The sequence below is a fragment of the Cupressus sempervirens genome, chromosome 2 (genome assembly GCF_028749045.1).
Source record: "Cupressus sempervirens isolate cs-2001-9-10 chromosome 2, ASM2874904v1, whole genome shotgun sequence".
Classification (NCBI taxonomy): Eukaryota; Viridiplantae; Streptophyta; class Pinopsida; order Cupressales; family Cupressaceae; genus Cupressus; species Cupressus sempervirens.
In genome coordinates, this window is record NC_143119.1 from 215,712,078 (window position 1) to 215,728,127 (window position 16,050).

General features: G+C 40.0%; 1 protein-coding gene across 2 annotated transcripts in view; it reads left to right on the top strand.

Moving 5' to 3' along the window:
• LOC149571805 (sucrose-phosphatase-like protein) overlaps positions 1-16,050 on the top strand; it is a 76,273-nt gene that overhangs the window by 39,823 nt on the left and 20,400 nt on the right. For both annotated transcript variants that reach the window (XM_089813219.1, XM_089813220.1), the window contains exon 2: positions 14,934-15,057. In XM_089813219.1, coding sequence (XP_089669345.1) covers positions 14,934-15,057 — 124 coding nt within the window. The remainder of the gene's footprint in view (positions 1-14,933; positions 15,058-16,050) is intronic.

Here is a 16,050-nt window from a genome sequence, read left to right on the forward strand (position 1 = left end):
CTTGTGGGTGAGCTTCACAATGGCTGAAAGGATCAAAGGCAGGCAATTCTCCCCATCATGGAAATTAGAAGTGAAATGCAATATGTCACAATAAGTCTAACAGAATAATCTGGGTCAATTATGCTTGATAGAGAAGTACATTATTCTGCTGCAATTTTATATCAGATTTGGGGAAGTATGAGACAAATTTGAATGTTTTTAATTCTTGTGAAATATTAGTGTGATTTCATAAAGTATGCAGCCCGTTGAAAGTTTTTGCAGTACTTCTTTTGTTGAAATGCATGGGCCATTGTGTTTGAGAACATTAATTGATTCCCTAACGAGGTCCCTAATGGAGTTGCGCTTTTTTACCAAAGCTTAATGGCAATAGATCAATTTCAGCATATGAACATGTTCATATTTTTGCTGATTTGTTGGAGGAGTTTGAAATATTTCATGAAGATGTTGTCATTGTTGTTGGTAAAAAGTATTATAGCCGACAGGTAGAATTGTATCCAAAAGGGGGCGTCACGGTTGAGTCACCCCTTCGAGAAAGTATATGTACATTGTTTGAATGGACTATTGGAACATCATTATCATTGTAATCGTTGTACTTGGAGTTGCATATTGTCTATATGAATAAAGTATCCTATTCTGTGTTACATTCTAATACCTTAATGTGGTAAGTATCCGTTTACCCTGTATGGTAAACATTTGGTGCCGTTGCCAGTCGAACTTGGTATACAAGAGGTGTTATGAAGATTAATGCCGAATCTGCTTAATAGAGATAAGAAAAAAGAAAAGAAAAGGATGATATACGCACAACACGAGAAGCATTAATTCTGGCAGAATAGGCGGAGCGTAGGCAGAAATTTCAGCAGCTTATCGACGGACACCGAGGGGGTGAAGGATCACTGACGGAGGGAGTGCATTCACCTAGCAGACGAGTGCCGAGGAATCGCTTGAAGAAATGTGACAGAGATTGAATTTGGTGGAAGAGACAAGTGATGCAAGAGCATCGAGCTTGGATTTTGGTGGAGTTATGCGTTTCATGGTTAGGGATGTGTTGGAGATACATTGGAGAACCTTTACTCATGATTGCATAAAGATTGGATGGATTGAGTTGAAGTTTGAATCGTTTTACCTCATTGCTGGAACTGTGTTTTCTGGTTTCTGGGTGCCTGTTGCGAGCCGTGTAACTAATTTTCCACAATGAGTTAGAGAATGCGAAGTTCAGGGATTGAAGAGGGCCTAGAGTACTATCTTTGGTTAAGGTCACTAGTCTTGATTCATTGTAAGTTGGGAGATATGGCAATTCTCCTAGAGTATCGATTTTTGGCAATTTGCGTGACGGGTTTCTGTGCAGGACTTCCAAGATGCCTTAGCGAGCTTAAGGGTTGTAGAGGACCTAAAGTATTACCTTTAGTTCGAAGCATATGTTCCAATTCAATCAGAGCTAGGAGATATTGTGATTTTGCTCGAGTATCGATTTTTGGACATTTAATTTTTGTTGGAGGTTGACTTGTGGCTCTTCAAGTATTTAATGTTAGTTTTTGGCATTCTGGGCCAACTTGTGGCTTAGATTGGTATAAGTAGGGGGTCTTGTGGAGTCTTTTAGTCATTCATCGATGGAATGTTTCATTCATTCAAAGGAGGAGTGAGTGTGGGAGCAGTTGAAGGGCGAGTTTTCTCGAGTCTGTGGATAGAGCGTCAAATGTGAGGTAGTTTACAGCAGGATTGTGATGAAGTTGTGAGTGTGTGGATAAAGTTGGAGCAGAGCTAGTGGCTGCAGTTTGGAAAACAAGGAGATTGCTTGGTGGGCTTGTGAGCACAAGTTGAGGTCTTCCTTGGAGGTTTTTACCAGAGTGTGAATCTGGACTAGCTAGTGTTTGGGTTGGATCTTGAGGGATCTTGCAGAACTATTATTGTAATTGCTTTGTATTTGGTCGTAACCGGGAAGGCCTTACAACTCGACACATTGCATGTAATAGTTATTTTATGAATAAATTATTGCAATTTGGTATCAGATTTTGCATTGTTATTCTGTTTCCGCTGTGTGATTATTTGGCGGGGGCTAAGACATCTCCTTTGGAGATTCTCCTACCTTACGCTGCGTCAACAATGGAGGAGTTCCTTAACTTGTATACATTGAGGGTAGAGAACTTGAACAGAAGAGAAAGTACCCGCACGACTCGAAGTGTCGAAGGAGCATGAGCGTGGGGTGAACTCTTCGTTCCGGAGACACTTGATGAACAGATACGGGTAGAGAATCAACAACTTTTCTTGAAGAAGATACCTTCACATCGAGTAACGCGGTTGTCCAAAGTAGGGCGGTTGTGCAGAACAACGCAGGTACTCAAAACAACTCGGGTACTCAGAACAACGCAGGTACACAACAAGTACCATAGAAAAAATTAATGATGACAGGACCTAAGGGAAAACTACCGAAGTTTAATGGCGATGGGATGGCTGATCTAGTTAGACACTGTAAAACATGAGAAACAATCTGGACGACGAACGGTGTAACGGGCCAAGATGACTAGATCTGATAGTTTTCGGGGACCCTACGGGTGTAGCGATTGATTGGTTTTCGGATGCCGATCCTCAAAAATTAACTACATGGCCAAATGTCAATAAAGAATTTGTAGCAAAATTCTGACTCTCGAGGGATGATAATGAAATAGTAGTGGAAATATATAGTACGAAACAAGGAAAGAATGAAAGAATGAAACAATCCGTGTAAATGCAAGAAGGCTGAAGGAGTTGGTGGGGAAAATGGAAAGCCAACCAATTGACAGATAAAAGAAAAGATGGTTTGTTGAAGGGTTATGACTAACATTGAAGAAAAAGATGAAAATTGTACCTCCAGCGTCATACATAGATGCATATAATCGGGCAATGGATCTGGAGAGTGAGTAGAAAACAAGCAAAAAGAAGAAAAATAAATCGTCGTACTTAGACGATTCATCTTCCGAAAGTAGCAGTAGCAACGAAGAGTCCAGTAAGAAGGTTCGAGCATTGTAGAAGGATATGTTATAGATGATGGAGTTCAAAAATTTGAAAAAAGAATCCCAACTCAGTGAAAGGGGAAGTGCGGTGTACAGATTGAAAGGAGGGCCACACAAAGGGCTCTTGCTCGAAGAAACAATTTTGCAATGTTTGCCAAATTGTGAGACATTCCACCAAGGAATGCCCGTTCAATATGAAAACAAAGGGACATTAGCAAGTGTCCATTGTAGGAGCAAGGATGAATATGAATAATGACACAACCTCAGGAGGATACCGTAACAATAATCGGCGTGGAGGAGGTGGTAACAATAAGAATAATAACAATAATGGGGGCCGAAGTTAGATACAGTACAACTTGAGTGGACGACTGATGATACAATGCCATGCGTGCAACCTTTCGGGGCACTTTGCCAAAGACTGTACTATGAAGGAAATACCATAGCTATTGTGCAGGTGTGGTCCGAGAGACTACAAAGATTCGAAATGCCCTAAGCAAGGGGTGAACTTGTTAAGTATTGAAACATGTGAGGAGGAGACATTAGCCATCACTCGCGAGCAAGCAAAGAAGGCAACGTATCCAAATGTAGAAGAGGAAAAGAATAGGTTGCAACAAGCGCAAGCGAAATAGAAAAACAAATGGAAGCCAAGAAATCACAAACAAAAGACACTGCAGGCACCTTAAAGAGGAATCTAGCAGAACAAAATATTATACGATAGGTAATGCAAATGGAAATTCCTATGAAACTGAATGACCACCTTACAATGCCTCAACTACAGACTGCAATACTGAACATGACACCACTCTTGAAAGCAACGGAAGAGAAAGGAAAATATGGAAATGGAACGACTGCGACAAACCCAATGCTTCTTGCACTCACTACAGGAAGACATTCTGCAGTAGTAGAGATGGGTATCCTGGCAACCATACTCACGGATACAATCATCGATTTAGGGTTAGGAGTGAATGTATCACTAGCAAATGTATGGAAGAAGTTGGGACAACCTACGTTGTGGCCACCTACATTTCAACTACTCACTGCCGATCAACACAGAATCAAGCCTTTAGGGACCTTGATGGTGCAACCTGTAACCATTAGGATACAACCATTCTTATTGGATTTTGTGGTCATATCAGTAAAAAGAAAAGGTTATGATGCCATCCTCGGAAGGGGTTGGCTGGTATAGGCGAAGGTGAAATATGATTGGAAATAGAATACCCTGTCCATGGAAGGTAGGAGCCGGAGATTTGTAATTGAATTGTACACACAGATGATAGGAGAGGAGGTAGCATCATTGGATTCCGAAGGCAAAGGTGAAGACGAGGGGAAGAAAAGAATGGAACTTGACGAAGAGGGAATATTGAGATTGGAAGGAGGGTTAAACGATGACGACCTAGACTCGGTGAACGGCCTACTCCATTGGCAGATGGAGGACTACGAGCTCTTTTCGAGCTGTAACATGTCAAGGGTCGGAGATGAAAAAGAAGAGAATGAATTTCCAAAGGAGTATAGAGAAGTGAAGGAGGGAGAAGCACAGATAGATGAAATGCCTGCGCATATGTTTAGTGAAGAAAAACCTATTAAGTACAAAGAGTCTACAATAAAAACGATGAACTTAGGGGATGAGGCCAATCTGGAAAATATATTTGTGGGAGATGACTGAAATCCAGTCCTGAAAGTGGCAATGTTCAAAATATTCATGGAATATAAGGACGTATTCACGTGGATGTATAAGGACTTGAAAGGGGTACCGTTGGAATTGTGCATCCACCGTATACCATTGATAGAGGGAGCAATACCCGTACGGAAGCGGCTGTACCGGACAAACCAAAACTATGCCGCATGTGTTATTGATAAAATCAACCAAATGCTGGAAGCAGGCATTATTTTTAGGGTGTAGGCAAGTGAATGCATATCCCTGATTGTGATATCTTTGAAAAAGGACACCACTCAAATAAGAATATGTGGGGACATTCGATGCCTGAATGCAATAGTGATCAAGGATCCATTTTCGATACCATTCACCAATAGCATTTTAGAACAAGTTGTGGGGCACGAAATCTATTCATTTATGGATGGATTGTTTGGATACAACTAGATATCCATCACTGAAGAAGATACGCTTAAAACAACATTCATAGTTGAAGATGGAGTATATGCCTACAATAGGATGCCGTTCGAACTGTGTACTGCTCCAAAAGCATTTTAGAGAATTATTTTGCACATATTTGATAAGATGTCAGTCGGGAATTACAAGGCATTTTTGGACGATTGGTCAATTTTTTAGTACGGAGGACAAGCATATAACTGCACTTAGAGAATGCATGGAAAGATGCAGACGAGCAAGATTGGCACTGAATTCGAAGAAGTGCAGATTCAAGGTACTGCAGGGGAAGCTATTAGGGCACATAATATGCAAAGCAGGATTAAAGACAGATTTTGACAAACTTCGAGCAATCTTGGAAATGCCACCGTTGACGGATGTAATAGAGGTAAAATCGTTCCTCGGACATATTGGATATTATTGAAGGTTCATTAAGGGCTTTGTGAAAATATCCTACCCGTTGGACAAACTAACCTGCAAAGGAGAACCCTACAAGTGGGATACAAAGCAGAATGAAGCCTTCGAAGGACTGAAAACCAGACTAGCTACAGCGCCTATCCTGGCCTATCGGAATTGGGATAAGGAGTTTCATGTTTATGTTGACGCATCGAACTATGCAATTAGAGCAACCTTGGCACAAATAGGTGATCATAGACTAGATCATCCGGTGTACTTTGTGAGTAAGCTACTATCTAAAGTGGAGAAGAATTACAGTACAACAAAGCGAGAGACACTTGGAATGGTATACACCGTACAAAAATTTAGACATTATCTACTGGCGACGCTGTTCGTATATTATGTGGATTATCAAGCACTGTTATATCTTGTGAACAAGCCGATCATCCAGGGAAGGATAAGCAGGTGGTTATTACTGTTACAGGAATTCACATTCAAAATTTTGGTACAGCCTAGAAAAAGTCATGTGAGCGCGGACCATTTATCAAGGATCAAATCAAGAGAACCAACGGAAGGAGTCCATGACAATTTCCTGAATGCACAACTATTTCAGATTGTCGTACTACCAACCTGGTATGCAAGTATTGGGGAATATCTTTCCACGGGGCAATTTCCTAGGGAAATGCCACTGAACGAAAAGAGGAAACTAGTGCTAAGGAGTCAAATGTTTCAGTTGATCAATGGTTTACTATATAAAATGGGATCCGACCAAATTCTATGACGGTGTGTTTTAGAAGAGGAAATGTGTTGAAGGAAGCACATGAAGGACCATCAGGAGGACACATGGGGCCTGATACAACTGCACGGAAGATACTTTTGACAGTTTTATGGTGGCTAATAGTGCACAACGACGCTAGGGAGTGGTTTGTTGCATGCGATACATATTAGAGAGCTGGAAAACCACTGAAGAGGGATTTCATGCCTCTTAACCCTTCACATGCACAAGAGTTATTTGAACAATGGGGGTTGGACTTTGTCGGACCCCTCAAGGTAAGTAAAAGTAGAAGATGCAGGTACATCGTGGTGGTGACGAAATACCTTACCAAGTGGGTAGAGGTGTGGGCCCTACCGGACAATTCTATAGTAAACAGTTGACAAGCAACCGTGGGGGACACTTCGTCAATCATGTCATCTGACTACTTACAATAGAGTTCAAGATATACCGTTCCCCATCGAGCCCGTACTATCCGAGAGCCAACGAACAAGTAAAAGCTACACATAAGATCTTGGTCGGAGTGATTTATAAATCTTGCACAGTCGAAGGAGAGGATTGGGAAGAAAAGCTATCATCAATGTTATGGGCGTACCGTACTTCATACAAGGTAACCATGGGACACTCCATTTCAGTTGATGTGTGGGTAGGAGGTTGTGGTACTGACAAAATTCATGGTAACAAGTGTGAGGATCGCGATTGAAAACAAACTAGGAGATATGGAAAGTTTGAGGGAAAGATTGTATAATTTAAATAAACTTGACGAGCAATGATTGCAAGCACAATGGGCCATGGAAGTTACACAGAACAAGTGTAAAGCATGGCATGACAAGAACTTGAAGTTGAACAAGTTTCGACTGGGCCAACTAGTGTTGAAGTATAATGGGTGCAACGAGATCAAACCAAGGCAAATTTAAAGTGAAATGGGTCGGGCCATATAAAATTCGCGAAGTTGGCGATAATGAAGCAATAAAATTGTGGACGCTATACGAGAAGGAAGTGCCTAATGCAGTGAATGGGTCGAAACAAAAAGTCTATGATGAAAGAAATAACATGCCTCTATGGACGAACAACTCAGATAGAGTATAAAAATAATAATAAATAATGTATATATGTAAAATAAAGAAATGTAAATAAAGAATGTATAAGTGAAGCGAATTATAATTTCCATTGCTGTACGGTTATAAGGAAACAAACCAAAAGGGGTACCGTACAGCCTCACAACATTTAGAATTTAGCAGTAAATGCCGTACAACCTATCTGAAATATCGTACGACCCGTATGACATAAGGGGCAACTGCACATGAATCAAATGGTCACCATACGACTTCATACAAATAGAGTACGATGAATGCAAAACACCACACTGAACGGGTATAGGAGAGAGGAAGCCCACCGACAGAAATTGGAGAGGGATACCATACTGTAAACAAAGGAAACAAGTGTATAAGTGACACTGTATGGTACAGTGTATAGCCAGCAAGCTAGCATAGCATACCGTATGACAAGCAAATGTGGTAACAAATTATACCGTACGATGTGGAGGAGGTATAATATAAATTGTAGTGTGGGCATCCGTACGATGAAAGTGTTGTAAGAGAGTTGATACCGACTATGGATACCGTACGGTGAGACAGGATAACAATAATAAGACAGTGCAGAAGATTAATACTGTATGACTTCCAAATCAGAGAAGAGGATACTGTACATTCCTAGAGAAAGACGACATACATATAAAGTACGAACAAAGTAGAAAACAAATAGAAATTACCGTATGGTCATAGAAGGTTGTGAGCATTGCCTATACGGACCGTACAAGACGAGAATGAAGGAGATTGATGCTATCATCGTAGGGACACTGCATACAGAAGGTGAAGTCTATTATCCTTGTACATCGTACAACCGACACATTGACAGAGAGAAGTGTGGAGCATCACTGTATGACCAAACAAAATAAAACAAAAGGAAGTTGTAGAATGCTATTGTACGGTGTACGAACGTAGCACTGAGGTTTAAGTGTAGAGGAGAAGTGCAGTCGTACAAACTACTTAGTAAGTGAAGAGAGGCCAAAATATTTCATAGGGGCATAGAAGACATCTAGCTGTATAGCTAGAAAGAGCAGGGACAAGCTCAACAGCGGCCATAGAAGAGCATTGAAGGGAGGAGTTGTACTGATTTGTACAGAGTCTACAGACACCAAAAGATAGTAGAGGAAGCCTTCGAAATAAGTTGTACAGAGGGATCCAACAACTGACCTAACTGTTTTTGTCTTCTTCAAGAAAAACAAGGGAAGTGACAGTTATGCAGTCAGCCGGAAAGAGGGCTTGGAAAAATTTGGAGAAAGATACAATGACTACAACCATGAACAAAAACGTGAAAACCTTACCGTCCAGAGTACGTGTTGTAGGAGGCACAAGTACAGGAGCAAGCGAAAAGAAAGGCAAGCAAATAGCATAGCCGACTACAACTGATAATCTCATGGCACACAATGTCTCGTTTAAGGGTTTGAATGGAGCAGAATGCAGGAGATGGTGGTAGGAGACATGTGATAACCATTTTGTGAAAACCATCATTCAGAAGGCACAGGGTTGAATGGGCAATACAAATGCTTGTATTTTGCATTCGAGACTATGAAGGGTTCCTGGACACAATGATAGAGACATACGATAGGTTCTCTTGAACCAGTACGTTTGCCTATCTTGAACATGACTTGGTAATATCATTTAGACCAACAAATTTCACATGGGTATTTGGAATATCTGGTCATGCACAAGGTGGAAGGAAAATCGACAACAAACCGAAGAAATTGAGTTGAGAGTTGAAGGCGCAGTTGATACAGTTGGTATATGGAGACTTGATGCAAATAGAGAAAGAAGCTTTCATGGACACATCGAAGGGTAGAGGGCTGAAGAAGTCCAATGTTCAGGAAGGGCAGTGACATTGTCTTATGGACTTAGTAAAAAGTTGCCTCACAGGATCCAACTGCACTTTAGACATTTCATTTCGGTAGGTGGTGATGACGAATGAGAGCCTACATGGAAGAGTGTACGATTGGGTTGCACTATTGAAAGAAAGGATGTACAAATCTATGATATTGCAGCATAAGAGGTGCTACATGCCACACTATGCAATTGAGCTATTCTTGGAGGCGACGACGCGGATGATTCCCCACAACAGGCTGGAGGCCAAGCTTGGACCACTCATGCCAGGTGAACCTCGTATCATGCAATAGAGGTACCTCGACACACTTGGGAGCAAGACCATGATCGAACAAAAACGACCAAGACTAGGTGGCGGAGATACTGATAGTGGTCACTAGGAGATTTCTTTAGAGGAGAGTGAGACCAACGGGGAGTATGAAGGATAGGATGAGCAGGTGGAAGTGATTACAGCGACACCATTAAGATTTCCACGACCTACACTCTTAGCAAGGACACACTTGGCTAAAGTGGGTACACATGAAATTCCAAGGTTTGGTCAGTTCAGATACCTAGTGGTGATGACTCTGGCTATCGTTGTGATTTAACCAGCTACAAAGACACTACCCATTCCAGAGGTCATAACCGTAGGGGGGAGAGTCACATCTGTCGCTGACGACGACAGTTGTTTTGAAGGTAGCGATGGAGCTTGTTCGAGAGGTTTTGCCAGTTGTACTAGAGGTAGGGGTTGAGATACTTGGCTCGGATGAGGAGTTGGATGCTTAGGAGGGAGTGATGGAGATACCGGCCGGTGAGGGTTTGAGGACGCCTAGTGTTCATTTGGATGCAGTGGGCTCAAATGTAGTGGTTATGATCGATGCAACATTGCTAGCACCGCCCGGGGAGCCAGATAGAGAGAGAGTACGAGATTTAATTGTATACCACCCCCACGGGGAATAGCCATCCTCACACGTGTGTGGGAAGTAGCCCCCTAAAGGAGATACTCTACATATACAGGTGGAGGAGAGTCACCTGACACAAACCAATGGGATACCACATAACGTTGTTGAGCGGATGGCGGAAGCAGTGGAGATGACCATGGGTGCCCAGCAACAACCTATTATGGTGCGAGAGACACCGATGGGAGAGGTTGTGGAGACATTTCTTGCTGATGTAGCGACTCGTGCTCGCCAAGCGGGGGCCTCTACATAGACACTTGCCTTGGACTCATTGGTAAAGGAGCTGGAGAGCGTCATATCCTTCATGAAAGTGGGATGTTCAGTGGCCTTTACAGTTTGTTTTGAAGAGCGTGGATGGCCAAGTGTAGAGACTGCGGAGATGTGTCAGGATTGGTCCATTACGAGGGAGAAGGGTATGGAGAGCCGCATAAAGACTCTGATTGAGGAGATAGTCCAAATACACATGGATGCTTATTATGTCCTTTGGAGGAGCTAGGTAGACCAAGTAGCGGCATAGAGGGCTTGGGAGGAGTCAACTACCAAGGTAGCAGTGATGAAGGCGGAACTAGTTGTAGAGAAGGTAGCTTGGGAGTTGGAGAGAGCAGCCAGGGAGTCTAAGAGGACAACATTTTTGGCCCATCAGAGTTAGCTATAGCAGGTGGTAGCAGAGAAGGAGAGGGAGCTTGGAGAGATTGTGGAAATGATGCAAACAACCTTGGAGATTTGGATGGAGGCTGAAGCAGATTTGAAAGTACGGACTGGACAAGTGCGAGAGCTACAAGCAGAGCTAGACTAGCTTAGAGCATGAATGTCTACTACACTAGGGATGCATCCTTCTTCCTAGTTGTGAACTTTGATGTAATTAAGGGATTAAGTTGTTGAGTCATTTTTGAGTTGTAAGGGTTGTCTCTATTTTGTTGTCCGGAGACAACTTTACTTTTTGGGGGGGTGATGTTGTCGGTAAAAAACATTATAGTCAATGGGTAGAATTGTATTCGAAAGGGGGCGTGATGGTTGAGTCACCGTCATAGGAAAGTATATGTACATCGTCCAAATGTACTATTGGAACATCATTATCATTGTAATCATTGTACTTGGAGTTGCATATTGCCTATATCAATAAAGTCTCTGTTCTGTGTTACATCTTAATCTATTGAATGTGATAAGTATCCTTTTACCCTGTACGATAAACAATCATGAGGCTTTTTGTGCAAACTTTGGTCAAAGATGGTGTAGAATGGTTCTCACTTTTACTAACATTTTCAAGTTTTCCTATGAATGAACTATGTGCCGTATTCATGAAGCAGTTTGGCATAAGAATTAGTCCAAGGTTGGCCATGAAGAGACTATTTGGTATTAAAATTGAGAAGGGTGAAAAGGTTTTTTCTTTTAATGTTAGATTTGTAGTAATGTTATATGATATTACAAATGAATGTAGGCCCACTAATGAAGAATGTTTGATCTTCTATTGGAATGCATTTAATGATAGGATGCATCTCATGCTGAAATGGAAAAGGCCCAGAACATTGCAGCAGGCTTTTGTGATATCAATAGACTTGGAAAATGATTTTATATGTGGAAGATTAAAAGGATTTTCATATGCAAATGCTTGCTGTCACAAACCAGTCATATGGATGCTTCCCAAGGAGAGGTCCCAAGCTTCAAAGGAGATTCCTTAGACAAAGAGGGTTTGATTAAGGGAGCTGAAGAGGGATTTTGGACAACCCTTTAGGGGAAACTAGAATGGATAATTGGTGAAGTTTTATATCCTTTTATCTTGAAGATTGGCCCACTTCCTTATGTTTGAGGCTATTATATTCCTTGATAAATGTCAAATGCCAAAATGTCGACAACATGAGAAAGCCAATCTTTTATAATCTTTTTGTTGGCTTCAAACACAATCTTCTCTTTGGACATTGATGGAAATTGAAAGCTCTACAAAGCTATCCAATTTGATGTGTATTTGAGCAAAAATAGTGAGACAAAGCATGTCTCCAGTGCAATAACCATAAATCTTCTAAAGTTTTTCCATTATATTCCAAGCATGCTTTTTCTAGAACTACGGAGGCAAGTTAGGGCGCAACTCAAACTAAGAACATCTCAAAAGGCTTTATTGTAAGGTTGAAAGATGGGTACCATGGTTTCAGAGGAGACCCTTTGCCAAACACATGATTGATCCTTAATGACAAGTGCTTTGTTCTTCAACAAATTCAAACACAACAATTATAAAACCCTGTGCATAGTGGTATATTTCTACTTTTCTTTCAAGGGAAGGTTTCCAACCGTGGTATATTCTTTCATAAAGTTCAGGAATGTTTGGCTAAAGATGATTTGATTTGCAAATTACACCTTACAAAAAATAGTGAGCTTCCTCTTCCAAAATATTTGGCCCCAACACCAAATTGTGGTCTTCTTTGGGCATTTAACCTTGTCTGCCTTAATTCTTAGAGGAGATATTCACCTTAGCTAGCTGGAACTAAAAGCTAAAACTTCTGCATTTGACCCCTCAACAACAGGGGCAAAAGAAAGCTTAGACAACAAAATTAGTAAATGCTTTTTTTATCAGAGCTAAATATCTCTCTTCAAGACTAGAGGTGATGTTGGCTACATGAACACTATCCGAGCTAGTATGACTTGAAGCCTTAGTACTAGGAATGCAAAATGCTTTATTTTGCAATATATTAGAAACATGAGAAAGATGGGCTATAATTGGAAAGATTTATGAGGTGGCACAACAATATTTGCTGAAAAAATGTGTTGTATTGCAATATAGTAAAAACATGAGAAGGATGAACTATAATTGGAGAGTTTTATGAGGTGACAAAACAATATCTGCTAAAGCTGCACCACTTGGTGGGTTCAAGGCCATCAAAGATATGTAAACATTTTTAGGGTTAGCGTGAAAGTTGCTATGAAAGGGAGCTTAATCCATGATAGAACTTCTGCACATTTTTATTTTCTTTGAAGCATTGCAGATGTGATTGTTTCTTTTTCTCATTTTTTGTGTAATTGTTTCCTCATTGTGACCTTTGCAAATTCTCGATCCTTCAAAATATTGGTAACTATGGTTGTGTTCATATCATAGTTGGAACTTGCCAAAACAAAAAACTTGCCAAGGCCTAAAAATTAAATTTGAGGAAAACTCAACCAGTTTTCACTAGAAACTCTGCAACTTAAAAAAATTGATCAAATTTATTTAGAGATGCTTTTTTTGCAAAATTCAATGAGTCAATAAATGAGAACACAGAAGAAACAAGCTTAGTCTAGATATATTTAAACACAAAGTGGGTACAAAATCACATTCTTGTGAGGAATGCTGATGAATGGAAGCAAAATGTTAAATAATTTATGTAAAACTAAAAGTAAATAAATCATTCCAATTACATCTTCCTCTTCTTAGCACTGAGCATGATTGTGCCTCCTTGCTTGGTATGTTTGACTCAGTTAGTGGCTCGTCTTTATCTTGATGTAGCTTTGCCTCTAGCTCTCCTAGCTCTAGAAATGACTATACATTCAACTCAATGACATTTAGTGTGAAACCAAATCAATCCCTGCCTCTGTAGCCTACCTTTCCAAATCATTGATGTCATCCTCTTCAAAAACTCTGCTTCAAATGTGCCTCAAATCGACTTCAAATGGATAAAAATCAATTTGCAAGTGTTTGGAAAACTATTTTTCTCCTTAGCCAAAAAAAAATTACAAGTGAAGAATGAGACATGAAATTAATTTGGCCCTTTTTCGCCTTTAAATGTTGTTATAAAACTATGACCATGATTCTAACAATGGCAAGAACTCGACAAGTACTTGGTGAGTTTTTGTCTGGCAAGTTTTTGGCACCTATAAAAGTCGTAAAAACTCACTAGGCCAAAAACATAAGCCAGTTTTTGCAACTTGGAGAGTACTCTGCCAGTAGTACACCTATGGTTCATACTCTCTAGAGAGGAATTTGATTTTGCCAAACAAGCCTACTAGGTACTACCAAACTATTACTATATAGTCTTGGTTTTTAGTTGAAAACTTCCATAGCTTTTTTGTCTCATATATTCTATGTATTTTGTGAGGAAAATCAACAACTTATCTAGCCTTGCTAATTTGAAGTGATTAGAACCTTTTGTTGCATTTGTTTATACCGTTTTCAAATACTGTCCAAGGAAGAAGAGTTATTAATTTCAAAGGCATTGAAATAGTTCAAAGCCATTAGTAAAAGGAAAAAAGTCATGTGCTCAGAGAGAACTACTTAAAATTCAAATGCAGCACCTTAATATATGTACAGCGTAAATGGGAACTATTATGCAGGGGGGACCTTGATGATGGAATCCTATACAATAGTTTTTCTCAGCACGTGTATGTGTGTGCACGCACACCCTGCATGGGTTGTGTTGTGGAGTGCTTATATCATGCGCATGTGTGTCTATGTGCATGTGTTGGTAGATGATGCCAATGTAAAGCACGCCATATTTTGATTGGTCACCAAATTTTGATTGGAATATTAACATTTTGACCAAAACTGCACTTAATGTGACGATTTTCACTTATTTTCCAAGATAAACATAGCAAATGTCTCTATAATATTTAGCACTAATGGTTTCTTAGGCTTGCATATGCAAAGAATTATTCATATCATTCAATGCAATTAAAACTTTTTATTGGTTTGTTATATTATGTATATTAATTGACATGGTAGTTATTGCTCAAGTGATTGTACATCTTGGTGGTGGCACCTCAAATTAAATGAGATAGTGGTAGAATCTATGGATATTTTGGCTAATGTTGTGTGAAAACATCATACTTCTACAGGACTAGGCCAACAAGCAAGCAATGAAGGATGTACTGCAACATTTGCAACAAGCATTGAGAGTATAGAGGAGGATGCAGAGATTACTGATGACACATCTTTTGGTGGATCACCATTCAAAAATAAGTAATCTAAATTTTCTTCCATGCCTGTTCGTTTGTAAATTTAAAACAATCTTTTGTCAGTCCCCCTTGTCAACGCTAATACTATAGATGCATTTTCCGATTTTTATGAAATATTATCTTACCTGTAACACCTCAGTTGTAACACGCTTGCCATTTTTTGATTTAAAAAAGACAATTTGTATCAGTATAGGAAACTAACTTACAAAAATATGTATAATTTATGAATGAGGTATTAAACTGGAGATCTCTTCTACGTGCATATGCAGATTTACTAAATGTAATATTGTAAATCCCCGAGTAGTGCCTATCCAAGATATGAAACTCATTGACAAAAGCAACATAGGATTTGTGTGGGCAAGATACAAAAGAAGTATACCATCAGGGGTTGTCCAAGCACCCTTATCAATGAAAAAGACACCCCATTTGATAATAATATCAAAAGGTCCATTGAGGTTTGTACTGGCAGTATATATGAAAAGTAGTTGCATATTAGTACTGGTCCTGTTTTCTCTCTGTTAGGATCAGCGCAAAAGTTAAATCTTAGTAAATTAATCAACTTTAATTAATAAGGAAAGAGAGAGTATAGCACCATTCTAGTGGACTGGCTACGTCTCTTGTTGTCCATCTGGATGTCACAATCAAGAACAAAATTCCTATAATGAAGAAGAGTGCATGTTTTCAAAAAATGGAAAACCTTAACAACCTCAGAAGGGTGGTGTCTAGGCAAATTTAATGAGGGAAGGAAGAGTGTGGCCTTTTAGACATCAAATCCCATGGCCAAACAACAAAACACCCTTAAGTTTAAACTGACGGTTTTCCGTTGTTGGAGTTTTTTGTCATCTAGATGGTAGTTCGTGTTCTTTGGTAAGGTAATCCTTTTCAAATCTCCTCTTTACATAAGGTGTTTAATGACCTAGTCTACCACTGTCATCCTAGGGTAGATTCACTTAATATGTTAATTCATTTGGGTTCTTGACAACTTCAATGTGGTAAA